Here is a 13,870-nt window from a genome sequence, read left to right as displayed (position 1 = left end):
ACAATATAGCGGAGGTTCAGCTAGGCAGAGGACTCACTCTGGGGTTCCCGGGTGGGGGGGCTTCCTAAAGGAAGGGACACTTGCTGGGGAGAGAGGCAATTTTGGAGAAAGGGGTTGCAGAGAAGAGGCAGAGAAAGCTGGGTAAAGTGGCCGCAGAAATCACATCAGAGTGCTGGGCCAGCGATTTCTGGATGATTGCAAAACCTTGGCAGAAGGCTAACGAGGTGAGAAAGAGCACCCACACCTGGCGTTCCGCGGAGCATATGCGGGCTTCTGGGCCGAGCGTGCCTGCAGCACAGCCGCCCTGGAAACCGCCTCCTCCCCGGAAAGAGGATCGCAAGGGCGCCCTACTGAAGGGCGCCCTCTCGTGGCCAGAGCCCCTAGAATGGGGTCCTCCTCAGTCTCTAGTGTCTCTGCCAGGTGCCTCCCTCCCTCTAGAATTCCGATATTCTTGCTCCTTCCTAAAAACAAACGAACAGGCACACGGATGGACAGACAACCGCCGCCCACCCACGGTGGCAAAGTTGGTCCTTTTGTAAAACCGCTTACACTTGGCATCTTGAATGATTTTACTGTGCGTAAGGGTTGGGGGGCAGTCTGTTGGTCAAAATTGCAACAGCGCACATCGAGCCCTTCCTCTGTTCTGAGGACATCCCGTGTATTCGTGAACTCAATCCTCAGTACTGCAGACTGTGACTATCGGTGTCCCCATTGCACGGAAGAGGAAAGCGAGGCCCTGAGGGTCGAATGGCGCCCCCGTGGCCAGGCAAGCTAGTGGTGCACCAGGATTCACTCCAGGCCAGTCAGCTCCCTGGCCAGGGTGGGACTGTGGCTCGTGCCACACTGAGGGTTAACAGAAAGGCCAGGCCTTGGGCAGCTAAGGAGAGGCTGGAACCACGCTCGGTGCAGTGGGAACAAATGTCTCTCCTGCGGTCCCCCAACCCCTCAGACGCCCCCAGAGACCTAGAGCTCCAGGAACTGCCAATAAAGTAAGAAAAAACTCCACAGCTGAGGATGGGGTAGGACACGGCTTTGAGCTGCCCGACCGCCCAGGGCAGGGAGCCAGGGGTGTCCCTGTGCCAGGCTCAGCCCGCCTGGCTCCTGTGCCGACAGCCCAGCCCTGCGGCCCGCGCGTGGCCGCGTCTCTCAGCCTGCTTCACCATTTATGGTATCTGAGCCTCTGTTTGGCCTTCACAGGCCAGCAAATCCCCACACCGGGAGTTCGTTCTCACTCACTCGGGGCTGTTCTCAGAGCAAACCCCAAAGGCTCTTGGCAGAGCTCTTGCTGGGGACGTGTTTCTGCTTTAAAACATGTGTGCGTGGGCAGTCACCCAGACCCCACTCCTCCCACAGACCTGGGGACAAGGAGGACGGCCCCAAAGACTCCTTGATCCTTCATCTGAGGACCCCCACCTCCAGAAGAACTATTAGCTCAGCTGGGTCTCTTTAATCCAAACTAAACCCAGGCAAGTGGGGACAGGCACAGGATTAGCAAGGCCACTGGCTGAAGCCAGTGGGGAGAGTCTTGGGCAATAGACCCATCAGATGTCACTCTGGTCCTCTTGTCCCTTACTAGGCTTTGGAGCAGGCCACGTGGACTTGCAAAGAGAGCCCCCCTGTTGAGAAGGGGAGGGTCACTCCTCTGGCCCAAAGAGATGAAGCTCAGATCTCTTCTTATTTCATTATCACAATTTCCTGAGGCCCTTCAATGAGCCATGAAAGGAGATCTGTAAGGACAAAGCCAGAATTCCAGCTGACAGATTCCAGGGGTGGGGGTGGCCAGAGTCAGGCTCCCTCCTGGGTGTGAACGGCTTCCTGGAAGGAAGCAGAGGCCAGGTGGTGACTCCATGCGAGCGCCCTTCAGGGAAATTGGGGAGTCCTGGGAATGGGCCCCTTCTTGGCAAAGAGCCCCACAGAGCACCAACCCCTAATCCTTATGGGGTGACACTGCCGGGCCTACAGGGTCCAGGCTGTCCCCTTGAGCCAGTGAATGCACACCCTGGAAAAGGGCATAGGACTGAGCACAGGCTTGGAGTCACGAGGATCTGGGTCTGGAAGCCCAGTCTGACTTTACCAGCTTGTGTGCTTGGGCGAGTTGCGTAAGCTTTTTGAGACCTCCAGACCCTTTGGTCTAAAATAAGGGAGAGCGCGGGCCTCCCCAGGGCTGCTGAGGTCTAAATGAGAAAGTATTTAACACAGTAACCAGCATGTGATTTTCTCCCCTTGCCCTTTTCAGTGGAACCAGGTCGTGCGGCCTCCCAGAAGGCAGCTGCTGACTTTATAGGGAGCGCCACACCATGCCCCCCAAGACCTGAACCCTGGGGGGCAGAGGGAAGAGACATGGTCTCCTGCTAGTGTGCCGGGGAGCGGGATCTCAGGCCCTGGAGGAGGAGGGGGGAGGATAAGGAAGCAAGCTTACCTGGACACCCCAGCCCCAGGGAGCATTCCCCCGGCACCATCACCATGCCTGCCGACCCCACAGCCCAGACAGTTCTGTCTCAAGTGCCGTGACTCCCCTGGAACTTCCTGGGACTAAGGGCTGGGTGCGGATCAATGGATGAGCGTGGTAATCAGATTACTGGACACCAGGCCGCTGAAGTATGAAAACCAGCCTAGGCTGGTGGGGAAGAGCAGGGTCAAGGAAAAGGGGGCCATCCTGGGACCCTCTCGAAGCCCCCAGCGAGGAAGGTAGCACTTGTGAGACCCCCTGAGTCCTAAGGAGGTATGCGAGTACTCCTCCTGGGGCACCTTTCCATGTGCGGGGGCTTCTTCTTACCACACTGGAAGTTTCTTGAACCAAGGGAGCCCTTGCCTCTTTCCACTGCATCCTCCCTCAGTCCCACTGGGGTAAGGGGGTGGGGAGGGGGCCTTTGCCTTGTGACTGTGGACCTCTAGAGGCCATTTCCTCCACCTGCCTGCCTTCAGGTGCAGTGTGCTCTTTCTCCAAAGCAGGTGTCTGCAGCAAAGGTGCTTCTAGAGAGGCGCCCAGAGGCTCCTACCATGGACAGTGACCCGGGCGCTGCAGGACACCTGCCCCAGGGTGTTCTTGGCCAGACAGGTGTAGATGCCGTCATCTTCCGGCAGGGCGTCCTGGATGTGGAGCTCGGCCACGCCGGCCTCACAAGAGGAGTGAGCATACTGGATGGGCTGCTCTGTGGAGGGAAGCACAGGAAGGCTCAGGCCAGGGGTGGGGGGCTCCCCGGTGTGGGGCTGCAGCTGTCACGTCACCATGCTTGCTCAGATGCACTGCGGGCTGACGACGTGTTTGGCCGGCCCCTAGCCAGGTGTTAGGGAGGGAAATGAAGGAGAGATAGTGATTGTTGGGGTGCAGGAGCAAGACTGGGGCTGGAAGGACTGTGGGGAGAGATTCTGGAGGCATTGCAAATGCAGGAGGGAAGGGGGCATAGTTCTGTGCATTTTGTTTAAAGGAACAGCCCCAGCATCCATAGCCTGGACTTCACAGAAGTCTGAGCCTGGAAAGAATCTTACAGGGTCATCTGGCCCAGAGCCCAGCCTCAGGCACAACAGGCCTCACCCAGACAACAGGAGGCTCCTGGCTCCTTTTAGACGTCTCCAGAAATAATGAGTCCATTTCCCACTACAGATATTCATCAGAAAGCAAGTGAGTGACCTCAATCTGATGCTGCAATTCGGTGCATTTTGGTGCATTTTAGGGTTCATGGAAAAGATAAATATGGGAGACTAAAAATGACTCTGGCCCCTTCTTTCCAGAGTCCCTGCCATGAGAGGCCCTTTATTCAGGACACATAAAGTCCTGCATGGAGATAGAATGCGTGCTATGAACGTCAGTGGTTTCCTTAGTGCTATACGTCCCTGGGACTTTATCATTCCAGGATGTGAGCTTTTATTTCCAGGGGGGAAAAAAAATCTCATCACTGAAGATTCTGGCCTCAGAACAGGAATGTGTCTGCTCACCATATAGGAAGCAACTGTCAGTTGCTTCCCTTGTCAGGCCCCAGGGTCCTGGTTTGCACTTCATAAAACTGGGGGTGGGCAGTGGGGGGGAAGGAGAAAGTGCGGAAAGAAGTCCTCTCCCTGCAGTCCAATGTTTTCTTCTGTACATAGCAACACCTCGTGTCTCCATGACAGTCTGCAGAGACTGCCAAGCAAGCATGCCATAGGGTGGGAAGGAAGAGAGATGGCCCTTCATAAAGGTGGGGCTGGGATCTGGGGAAAGGCAGGGGCCAGGATTGGGCAATTGAGAGGACTGAACACTGCTCTTGGCTTTTTGTGGGAAAAAAAAAAAAAACCTCTCTTCCTTGAGAATACCAGTACATTCCATGACACCTATCAAAGCACCTCTGCTGTCGAAATGTGCCAACAAAGTGTTTGAGATCTCTTTTGTTACTGGAGCATAACTCACTTTGGCTCTACACACATGGGATAGAATGGTGGCTCCAGAAAGGAGTTGCGGGCTCGGGGCACTCAGAATTGGGAGACACGGAACTCTCCCCACCAGGAGACTGGGAAGACCAGCTGGTTAGCCGCCCAGAGAACTTGAGCATGATCGCCCTCTAGTGGTAATAGTGTGGAAATGCCAACCAAAATAAAAAGGTAGGGTGGCTTTTCCAGATCCTGAGGGGTATAGACCAGGCGTCCGCAAACTACTGCTCATGGGTCAAATCTGACCTGCGGCCTGTTTTTGTATAGCCTGAAAGCAAAGAATAGTTGTTACAGAGTTTAAATCGTTGAAAAAAAAATCAACAGGAAAATATTTCGTGATCTGTGAATAGTGTATGAAATTCACATTTCAGTGTCCATAAATAAAGTTTTATTGCAACACTGTCATACTTATTCATCTACATATTGTCTCTGGCTGCTTTTCTGCTGCCACAACAGCAGAGTTGAGTAGTTGTGACAGAGACAATATGGCCAGCAAAGCTGAAAATACTATCTGGCTTTATGGAAAATGTTTCTTGACCCGTGGTCTGGATTCTGAGCCAGAGGGAAGTGAAACTCTCTTACTCAGATCCATTACTAGTCTTTAAAGTCCGTGTTCTGTTCCAGTTGCAAAGAGGCTGCCTCTTTGTAGTCAGTTCCAGGATCCAACAGAAGCTCTGTCCATAGCGAGGGGCGGAGGGAAGGGTGACTTCAATTGTCACTTATTTGCCCAAGAATATGACACATGGGAAAACTATATTCACCTTTTCTCACTGACTAGAGATAATCTCTAGCAAAGCCTAAGCAAACTATACCAACTAGGGAGGTTCACAAGTAACACGTCAATAGTGTAGAAACAGCTGGGGGCGAGTTGGTGCATAGCTGACAGGAGCCACTGTCCGAAAGGAGCCTGTTCTATCAGCCCTGAGAGGTCTGGGTCCCAAACCTTCTGTTTCAGCCCATCTCCTCACCCATAAAGAGGCTGATGCCCGGAGAGGTGAAGAGGGGTGTCCAAGGTCCCCCAACCCCTAGATGGCAGAGAACTAAGTGCCCTTGTCTCCTGACTGGCAGCTCTTCCTTCATCCTCCCCCTGGATCCCCAAACCAGGGGGTCCCAAAGCAGACCCCGTTCAACGTCAACAACTTGATGGACTATTCTCAGTTCTTTTTGTTTTGTTTTGTTCTGTTTTGTTTTTAAGATTTTATTTGTTTATTTGACAGAGAGAGTGAGAGAGCACAAGCAGAGGGAGCAGTAGAGGCAGAGGGAGAGGAAGAAGTAGGCTCCCCACTAAGCAGGGAGCCCAATGCAGCGCTTGATCCCAGGAACCCAGGATCATGACCTGAGCTAAAGGCAGATGCCTTTATGACTGAGCCACCCAGGCACCCCTGTTCTCTGTTCTAAAATTAGAGTTCTCCCATACTTTTGGAATCAAAAGGCTTTTTTACCAAGAGAAGAGTGATAATATATGACAGCAAGTTTTTTCAAAAGACCTTACTTGGCAAAAAAAAAAAAAAAGTTGGACTGTCTCTATAGGACTATAACTTTAAAAAGAATTGCTGGTCTACAAATCCCAAAACCAACTGCCACTAAATAGAAGGCGAGGTTCAGGGATGTCTGGGTGGCTCAGTTGGTTGAGCGGCTGCCCTCAGCTCAGGTCATGATCCCAGGGTCCTGGGATTGAGTCCCATATCTGGCTCCTTGCTCAGCAGGGAGCCTGCTTTTCCCCCTGTCTGCAGCTGCCCCTGCTTGTGCTCTCTCTGACAAAGAAATAAATAAAATTTTATAAAAATAAATAAAAGGTGAGGTTCCACGAGTAACTTCTAGTATTGTTCATTTATTTGTTAATTTGTTTACTTATTGACTCAACAAATATTTATTGAGGACCTACTGTGAGCCTGGACAAGTTGGTTGTGCACCCACGTACATTAGCTGTTTCATATAAAGGATCTAATTCACTTCACAGCCCCCACCCTGGGAGGCAGTTGACATTATTCCTGAGCTCCTGCAGGAGCTCAAGGCTCAGATAGGAATAGCAACTTGCCTGGCGTCCCCTGCCAGCCAATAGCAGACTCCACGGTCCCGTGAGCTCCCTGTACCCTGCAGGTTCATGCCAAGCCAAGTGAGAAGGCAGGCAGGGCCAAAGGGCCCAGGGGGCTGGAGCAGGGGGAACTCACCATTGAGCAGCCAAGTGATTTGGGGGACTGGGGTCCCCTGCACTGAGCACCGCAGCACAAAGTCCTGGCCCTCAACGACAGTGCAGTCCTTCAGGACTCTGGAGAACGAGGGTGCCACCTCCGGCGCGGCCAGGCCTGCAAGGACAGAGAACACACGGGCCGTCTCAGACCACAGCCGGCGGGCACAGGCACTGGGCTTTCTCAGGAGCCTGGCTTGGCCTTAACCTCTGTGCATGCTTGGAGGCAGGCTGCACCACAGGTGTGGAGACCTGGGGCCAGAGACAGAGAAACCAGCAGTGCTTATTCATGGTCACAGAGCAGCCCAGGTTCACAAGCGCTCAGGACATGGGCCTGCCCCTTCCTCTGGGACTCAGGCTCCTCCTCTCCTGTCCTCGATCACCCACAGAGCTCCTTCTTCCCTGCTTTCCTGGTCCCCCATTACTCCCCAGCGTCCCTTCTCTCCTTTACACATCCCACTGGACCTGCACAATCTTGAAAATCTCTTTGTATCTGTAGAGACAAACATGCCCACTGGGGAGGACATTTCAATTTTAAAGTGTTATTTTTTCCAATCCCAGGATAGGATCAAACAACAAAGACTCACACGTGTCCTAGTTTTCCAACCCGAGCCAATGGCTCAGGACTGCTGGGGGCCTGGGACTATGCATTCCTAAGTTCCCTCAGGACTCAGGCATATTTTCATTGAGAACCACTGAGCTAAACTTTCCAGAAGCCCTCAACAGGTGGACTGGGGAAGCATTTTGTAGATTGTGGGGGGTGGGGTGCTTAACTAAGAGGAATAGGGATAGATGGTCTCTTCCACAAGCAGAACATACTGCAGAAATGTCAAAGTGGCTGAGAGCCGAGAAGGGGGAAGGGATTTGGTGATTAGAAGAGGCCTCCCCAGTGCCTCTCAGGAGAAGCTATTCCATGCAGCAGTAAGAGGTAGGCTATATTGTAGAGGATTAAGGACGAAAGCTGGTACATGAGGGCTTACCACGTGCCAGGCACCTTCCCACATGAGACTGTGACAGTGCTATGAGATCGTTTTCTTTGGCTCATTTTATGACCTGGTTAGTAGTTTGTCATAGTCCAGCCGGCGAAGGCAGGCTTTACACCCGGCTCTCTACCTCTGCCTCTGGACTCCCTCCTCCACACCAGAGCTCCCCTATGGGGTGAGTAGGCCGTGGGAGAGCAGCTAAGTCAGAATAATGGTGCATCTGACTGGGTCTGGTGCCAAGGGAAGGGATGGACCGACCACCTCAAGGTGTGGGCACCTCTATCCCTTTCCTCAGCTGGCGTCACATTCCCTCACAGGGAACGGCCTTTGGGAGCCATTGTAAAAAACATGGACTTCATGTCAAGCCAACATGAATTAGAAACAGGCTATCTTTTATAAGGCCTGTGACCTTGGACAAGTCATTTAACTTCACCCATCTGGAAAATGGGTGTGACTACAATTAGCTCCTCGGACTGCTAGGATAATAACTAAATGGAACAACAGAGGTAAAGCGTTTAGCACAAAGCCTGCCACACTGAACAGGCTTTTGTGGGGTGTTGGCTGTTACCATCAAGGAGAAGCTACACATCGAGACGAGACATGCAGCGAGTCTGGGGATGGAAGACAGTGGAGAGATGGAGTGGGAGCTTAAGGAGCCACTGAGCAAAAGGCAGATGTTCTTTCCTTTTTCACCAGAGCATGCTTGCAGGGAGAAGGGAGAGGCCTCTGCATGCGGGCAGGGGGACAGATGGAAGAAATGGTGGGAGAGTGAATCATCACTAAGTAAGATTTCTGGGGAGCAGGGAAGGGATGGTCAGAGAAGTCCTGGTAAGGGAGACAGAGTTTTATGTGGTACCAGGAGAAAACAGAGAAAGAAGGTGACGCCAGAGAAGCAGAAAGAACACACACCAGGGGACTTCTTGGTGAAGCTGCCCAGAAAGGTTTTAGAATACTCAATGTCTCCAAGGGGAGAGGGAGCCCAGAAGCACTTTTTTGCAATGGTAGAGTAAGGGCTCCTGAAAATCTGCTCCTCCACACAAGCAACAAGAACACTGGCCAAAACAGTCAAACTCCACTTTTTCAGAACTCCGGAAATTAACCAAAGGCTTACAACATTCTGAAGGGCATGCGTTCAAAAACCAACAGCTGACCGTTGGTAAGAAGAGCCGGCTTGGCGGCATGCTTAATTCCTGCCCTGTTTGTCCCGGGTTCTGTGGGAGCTTTGAAGACCACATTCTCTTTCACCCCAAACTTGCTGCAAGTATAGTCTCAATGCACGGCTTCCATTTCGTAATAACAGCGGCCACTCCAACAAAAGCCTGTGGGTTTTTAGCCTTTGCTGGACATGATGCCGTGGGTCCATCCCCTGCACGGAGCCTTGGATGAGGAGGCTCGGGCTCTTGGACTTGTGAACTCTAGAGGCACTCCCACCTCCAAATGGAATGGAGACTCTTTCTTAAGAAGAAATTCATGGACACAGTGAAAATGCCAATTAAGAAGTAAATCAACAGGGCACCTGGGTGGCTCAATGGGTTAAAACCTCTGCCTTCGGCTCAGGTCATGATCCCAGGGTCTTGGGATCGAGCCCTGCATTGGGCTCTCTGCTTGGCATGGAGCCTGCTTCCCTTCCTCTCTCTCTGCCTGCCTCTCTGCCTATTTGTGATCTCTGTCAAATAAATAAATAAAATCTTTAAAAAAAAAAGAAGAAGTAAATCAACAATATGCATGTGGTGAGAAGTAAGACTACTCCCCACCTCTTCCTAAGCATCCCCAGTTTCCTTTCCTTGAGGCAATGTGTGGACCCTTCCAGAAATGTTTAATGTACGCATAAGCATCTCTTTGCACATATCTACAAAGATTCTCTTCCTTTTATGCAAATACATATGACACCTACGGCTCTGCGCTTGGCTCTTCTCCCTTCCTAGCATCTTGGACATGTTTCACCATCACAGTCTGTAGGTCAGCCATACTCGTTTTACTGGCTGCATGGAATCCCACTGTAGGGATGAACCACTAAGTTCTTCTCCTTTCTTTTTTCGGAAACGTTTATTATGGCAAATTTCAAATATATACACTAGGAAAGACAGCAGTACTGTGGATTACCATATACTTGTTTCTCAAATTTAATGTTTATCAACTCATGGCCCCTCTCATTTCATTTATAGCCCCACCAGCTCCCAGTACACACGGATTATTTTGGAAGCAAGTACATCTATAATTTCCACTAGTAAATAACTCATTTTATATCTCTAAAATACACAGGCATTAAAAAAAAAAAAAGACTGCCATCCTATCTTAAAAATGGCACTAATTCCATTCTATCAAATACCTTGTGAATGCTCAAATTTTCCTGGTGTTCTCATTAAACAAAGTTTTTAAAGGTGTCTCTATCAGGAGCCACACAAAGTCCATGGATTGTGATTACTGATATCTCTTACGTATCTTTTCACCTAAGTTTCCTATTGGTTGTCCCTCCTTTTCTCTTTTTCTTGCAATTTATTTGTTGAAAAAAACAGGCAAAGGTCATTTATCCATTGAACTTCTAAAAGCCTGAAATTTGCTGACTCTCTCCTTGTAGTTTAATATGTTCCTCGATGGGTCAAGGGTCCCTGAATAGCATTTAAAATAAGAAGGAAATTTTGTAGAGAGACAGATGGGTACAAAGATATTTATCACAGTTTTGTTATAATAGCGAAAAAATGGAAACAATCAAAATATTTAATAGTAAGAGCAAGTGTAATCAGATACACGATTCTATGAAACATTATATGGCCATGAAAATCATGTTTTTGAATAATATTAAGTGATGTAGAAAGAAATCTATAGAACAATGCTCATGTAACATGAGTAAGGTAGAACAGAAAGCAGTACACAAACAGCACAATGTCAATTTTGTTTTAAAAACATTAAAATATCATTTATTTCTGAGTCATAAAACTGTATTGTGTTTAAATCCCCACAAGGAACAGGCACAACTTTCATAAACAGATATTACAATAAACATAAAAGATGCAAGATCCCACATCATCTCATATGACTCTCAACGCGTATATTTAGTGAATGTTTGATTCTCTGTGGTTAGAAAAGTGAGTCATGGCTCTCCGTAGACAGCTGAAGGGCCCAGAAAAGGAAGCTGTCGCCAGGGCTGGGCATGCTTATTCTGAGGTGACTCTGATGTGAACTCCCTGTCAGGAGTCACCTGTCCTGGAGCAATGACTTTGGGCTTGGCATGTGGGTGGGGATGATGCTCTTATGGGCTTGTACACCCTGTGTGGGGGCGGAAAGAGGCGACACTCCTGCATGGATGGCCGCCCCAGAGAGAACCCAGGGTGACTGGAGACTTGTACTCACGTTTCACCAGGAGGGTCCAACCACAGGACACCTGGCCCCGGATGTTGGAGGCCGTGCAGCTGTAACTCCCACTGTCCCTGGGCCGCGCTCTCAGCAGGCAGAGGTAATGGTGTCCGCCTTCTTCATAAATCTCAACCACGCCTTCTCGTCTCCTCACGGGGGCACCTTCCAGGAACCAGGTCACTTCAGGCTTTGGGGTCCCTGAAACTACAGGGCGAGGTGAAGCATGTGAGGCTCCCTGAGAGTGCACTGTGCTTGTGGGGCAGGTGGGATGCTGGACCCAAGGGAGAAGGTCGTTCTGGTGTCAGCTGCCCTCCCCCTGAATAGGCTCTCTTACCTACCCCCCCCCCACCCCGCACTGTGCACGAGTAAACATCTCAAGAAGGAGGCAGGGTCTGTGGGGAAGAGGGATGTAGGGCGACAAGTCAGGTCTTCAGATCAGCCAAAGCCTGCAGAAGGGAGGAAAGAGCAGGAGCCGTGTGGTTTGTTTTTTGATCGTGATGGTGATGATGGCTTTCCCCTCTAGGGTGGTAAGAATTAGGAAACAGGGCCGATGCCACATCCAACAATGAACAGTGGGCCACTGTTGGGTGTTCCTGCAGAACAAGGTATGTTACTAGACTGAGTGCTTCCTTTAAGGTGGCTTCTGGGTGGGCTGGGTTCTAGTCCAAGGGGCTGGGCAGATACCACTGCAGGCTGGTGGAGGGAGTGACCTCCCAGGGGCTACACTGGTGGGGCGGGTTGGGACCTTGACTTTCCTTAGCTTTACTCACCCTTGCATCTGAACTTGACTGTCTGATCTTCACTGACTTCCTGGCTTTGGGGCTTGCTCTCAAATTTGGGGAAGGTAGAGTCCCTCTGGTTCTCTATGGGGATTTTCCTGGAAGCAACCTTGCTCATCACCTCCTGGCTTCCCAGACCAGTCTGCCTGGTAGGGTGAGTGGCTGCGGGTGACACAGCTGGCCACTCCCTCTCTTCTCCAGAAGACGAGAGGGTGCTCGAGACCAGTGTTCTGGGTTCCGGTTGGACTTTTGCAGCCTGCAGGGTGATGGTACTAGAAGTCTTCTGTAGGATGGGGCTCCTCATGGCCTTCCTGGATGAGTCCTCGGACGGCTCTGGCTGGGACTCCTGCAGGGGCTGAGGCTGGCTACTTGGGGCCCAGGTCAGGGAGCTCCCTCTCTGGGTGTTGGAGCAGTTCCTTCTTTCGGTGGCAGACTCCAGGCTGTCCACTTTCGGCCCCTGTGTGGTTCCATTGGTCACTTCCTTCCTGTTATCTGAACTGGGCACCTTTGTTCCTCTCACCAGTGACCTGTTTGGTGGTGGTTGGGAAGGGCAATGGGAAAGAGTAAGGGGAAAGAGAATGGTTATCTGGTAACTCACAAGCATTACTCATCACAAGCATGGATTCCAGGGATCACAAAAGCCCATGAATGAAGACAGCGGGAGCAAAAGTCTCTCTCTGCAGCTTTCTCAGCTTCCCAAGCCACCATTCCTGCCATTTCCTTGCCCCTCAGCCCAATCCAGAGCCTGTTCTGTCTGCATCTATCTAATCTGCCTTTATTCTCCCCACCAACCCCTGAGCACCACCCCAGCTTCCACCATGCAACTGCCTCACCCCCGGTCCCGGCTGCCCTCTCTGACCCACGGCCTGCATGGCAGCACAGCCGACCTTCACTGCAGTGAGAATAAGACCGAGCTTCTCAACGGAGCCCACGAGGATGCCCTGAGTGAGCCCGTTCCCGCCGCCTCTTGGACCTCGCCAGACTGTCTCCGCGGCCTGACAGGCTGCCGCCACACCGGTGGTCTTCTGGGGCCCCTGGGGGGCCCACCTGGCTCTCATCTCCCTACTTTCACACATGCTACCGCCTTGCTGGGAACACTCTCCCTGTGCTTTTCCTCACCTGGCTAATATTCCCCTGCAAGGGCCTGAACTCAAACATCAAGCATCCAGGAAGGGTTTCTCCGACCCTCTAACCTCCTTCCTCTGCCTCGGACCTGCCTCAGCTTGTAACTCTGGCTTCGGGCAGCTCTGCCAAAAGCCCTTTCCCTCCGCCAGGCGTCTGCCCACCCCACGGACCCGGCATCTAGCCAGTGCCCTTCCTAGTGACAGCTAACCGGGACTGTCCAGACGATGAGAAAGAGGACAGCACTGTGTCTCCGAGTCTCACAGTGCTGGCAAGCCTGCTCCAAAGCCTGTGTGGCATACCACGGCAGGAGAACAAAACCAAGCCTAACAAGGGCCCCGACTGTCAGCCCTCCCTCCTGTGCGGGGACTCAGAAACTCAGGGCATTTCTCTGTTACAATCTCTGTTTTCTTGCAGGGCATGTCAAGACAGAAACAGTGATGACAAAGCCTAGACATACCTATTGGCATTGTCCAAACCTGGAAGAAGGGAGAAGGGGAGACTGTTAGTGGACTATCTTATGTACCAAGAGGAGACAATGATAAGACAGCACTGGTTTTCATTTCTTTTTTTTTTTTTTTAAAGATTTTATTTATGTATTTGGCAGACAGAGATCGCAAGTAGGCAGAGAGGCAGGCAGAGAGAGAGGAAGGGAAGCAGGCTCCCCGCTGAGCAGAGAGCCCGATGCGGGGCTCGATCCCAGGACCCTGGGATCATGACCTGAGCCGAAGGCAGAGGCTTTAACCCACTGAGCCACCCAGGTGCCCCTGGTTTTCATTTCTTAGGGAGCACTCACCTCCCCAGCTTCTGCCTGGCCCCCATCTATGCTCCTCCCACCTTCCCTCCGCAACCCTGGTGCTGAACAGCTTGGGTTAACTGGACAAGCTGGGAGCTGGTCAGATCCCCAGCTCTGAGACACCGTCAAGGCCTCCACGGCTGCCCTGGGCCTTCTCTGGAAGTCTCCGTGACCATACCCTGTGCCATGGGACCTGTCCCGTTCACCGGCCACAGAATGAAACCAATTGAGGGACAAACCAAAA

The 13,870-nt window shown here is 51.6% G+C and overlaps 1 protein-coding gene across 1 annotated transcript in view; it reads right to left on the bottom strand.

The window, feature by feature from the left end:
• The window catches only part of MYLK (myosin light chain kinase), a 178,656-nt gene that overhangs the window by 100,368 nt on the left and 64,418 nt on the right, over positions 1–13,870 (bottom strand). The window contains exons 7-11 of the mRNA XM_080799769.1: positions 13,291–13,309; positions 11,700–12,235; positions 10,927–11,133; positions 6,576–6,710; positions 3,000–3,152 (exon numbers count right to left, since the gene is read on the bottom strand). Of these exons, the coding sequence (XP_080655895.1) occupies positions 3,000–3,152; positions 6,576–6,710; positions 10,927–11,133; positions 11,700–12,235; positions 13,291–13,309 (1,050 nt within the window). The remainder of the gene's footprint in view (positions 1–2,999; positions 3,153–6,575; positions 6,711–10,926; positions 11,134–11,699; positions 12,236–13,290; positions 13,310–13,870) is intronic.

The sequence above is a fragment of the Martes martes genome (genome assembly GCF_963455335.1).
Source record: "Martes martes genome assembly, chromosome: 1".
Taxonomy (NCBI): Eukaryota; Metazoa; Chordata; class Mammalia; order Carnivora; family Mustelidae; genus Martes; species Martes martes.
This window is presented reverse-complemented; position numbering and strand designations above follow the sequence as displayed.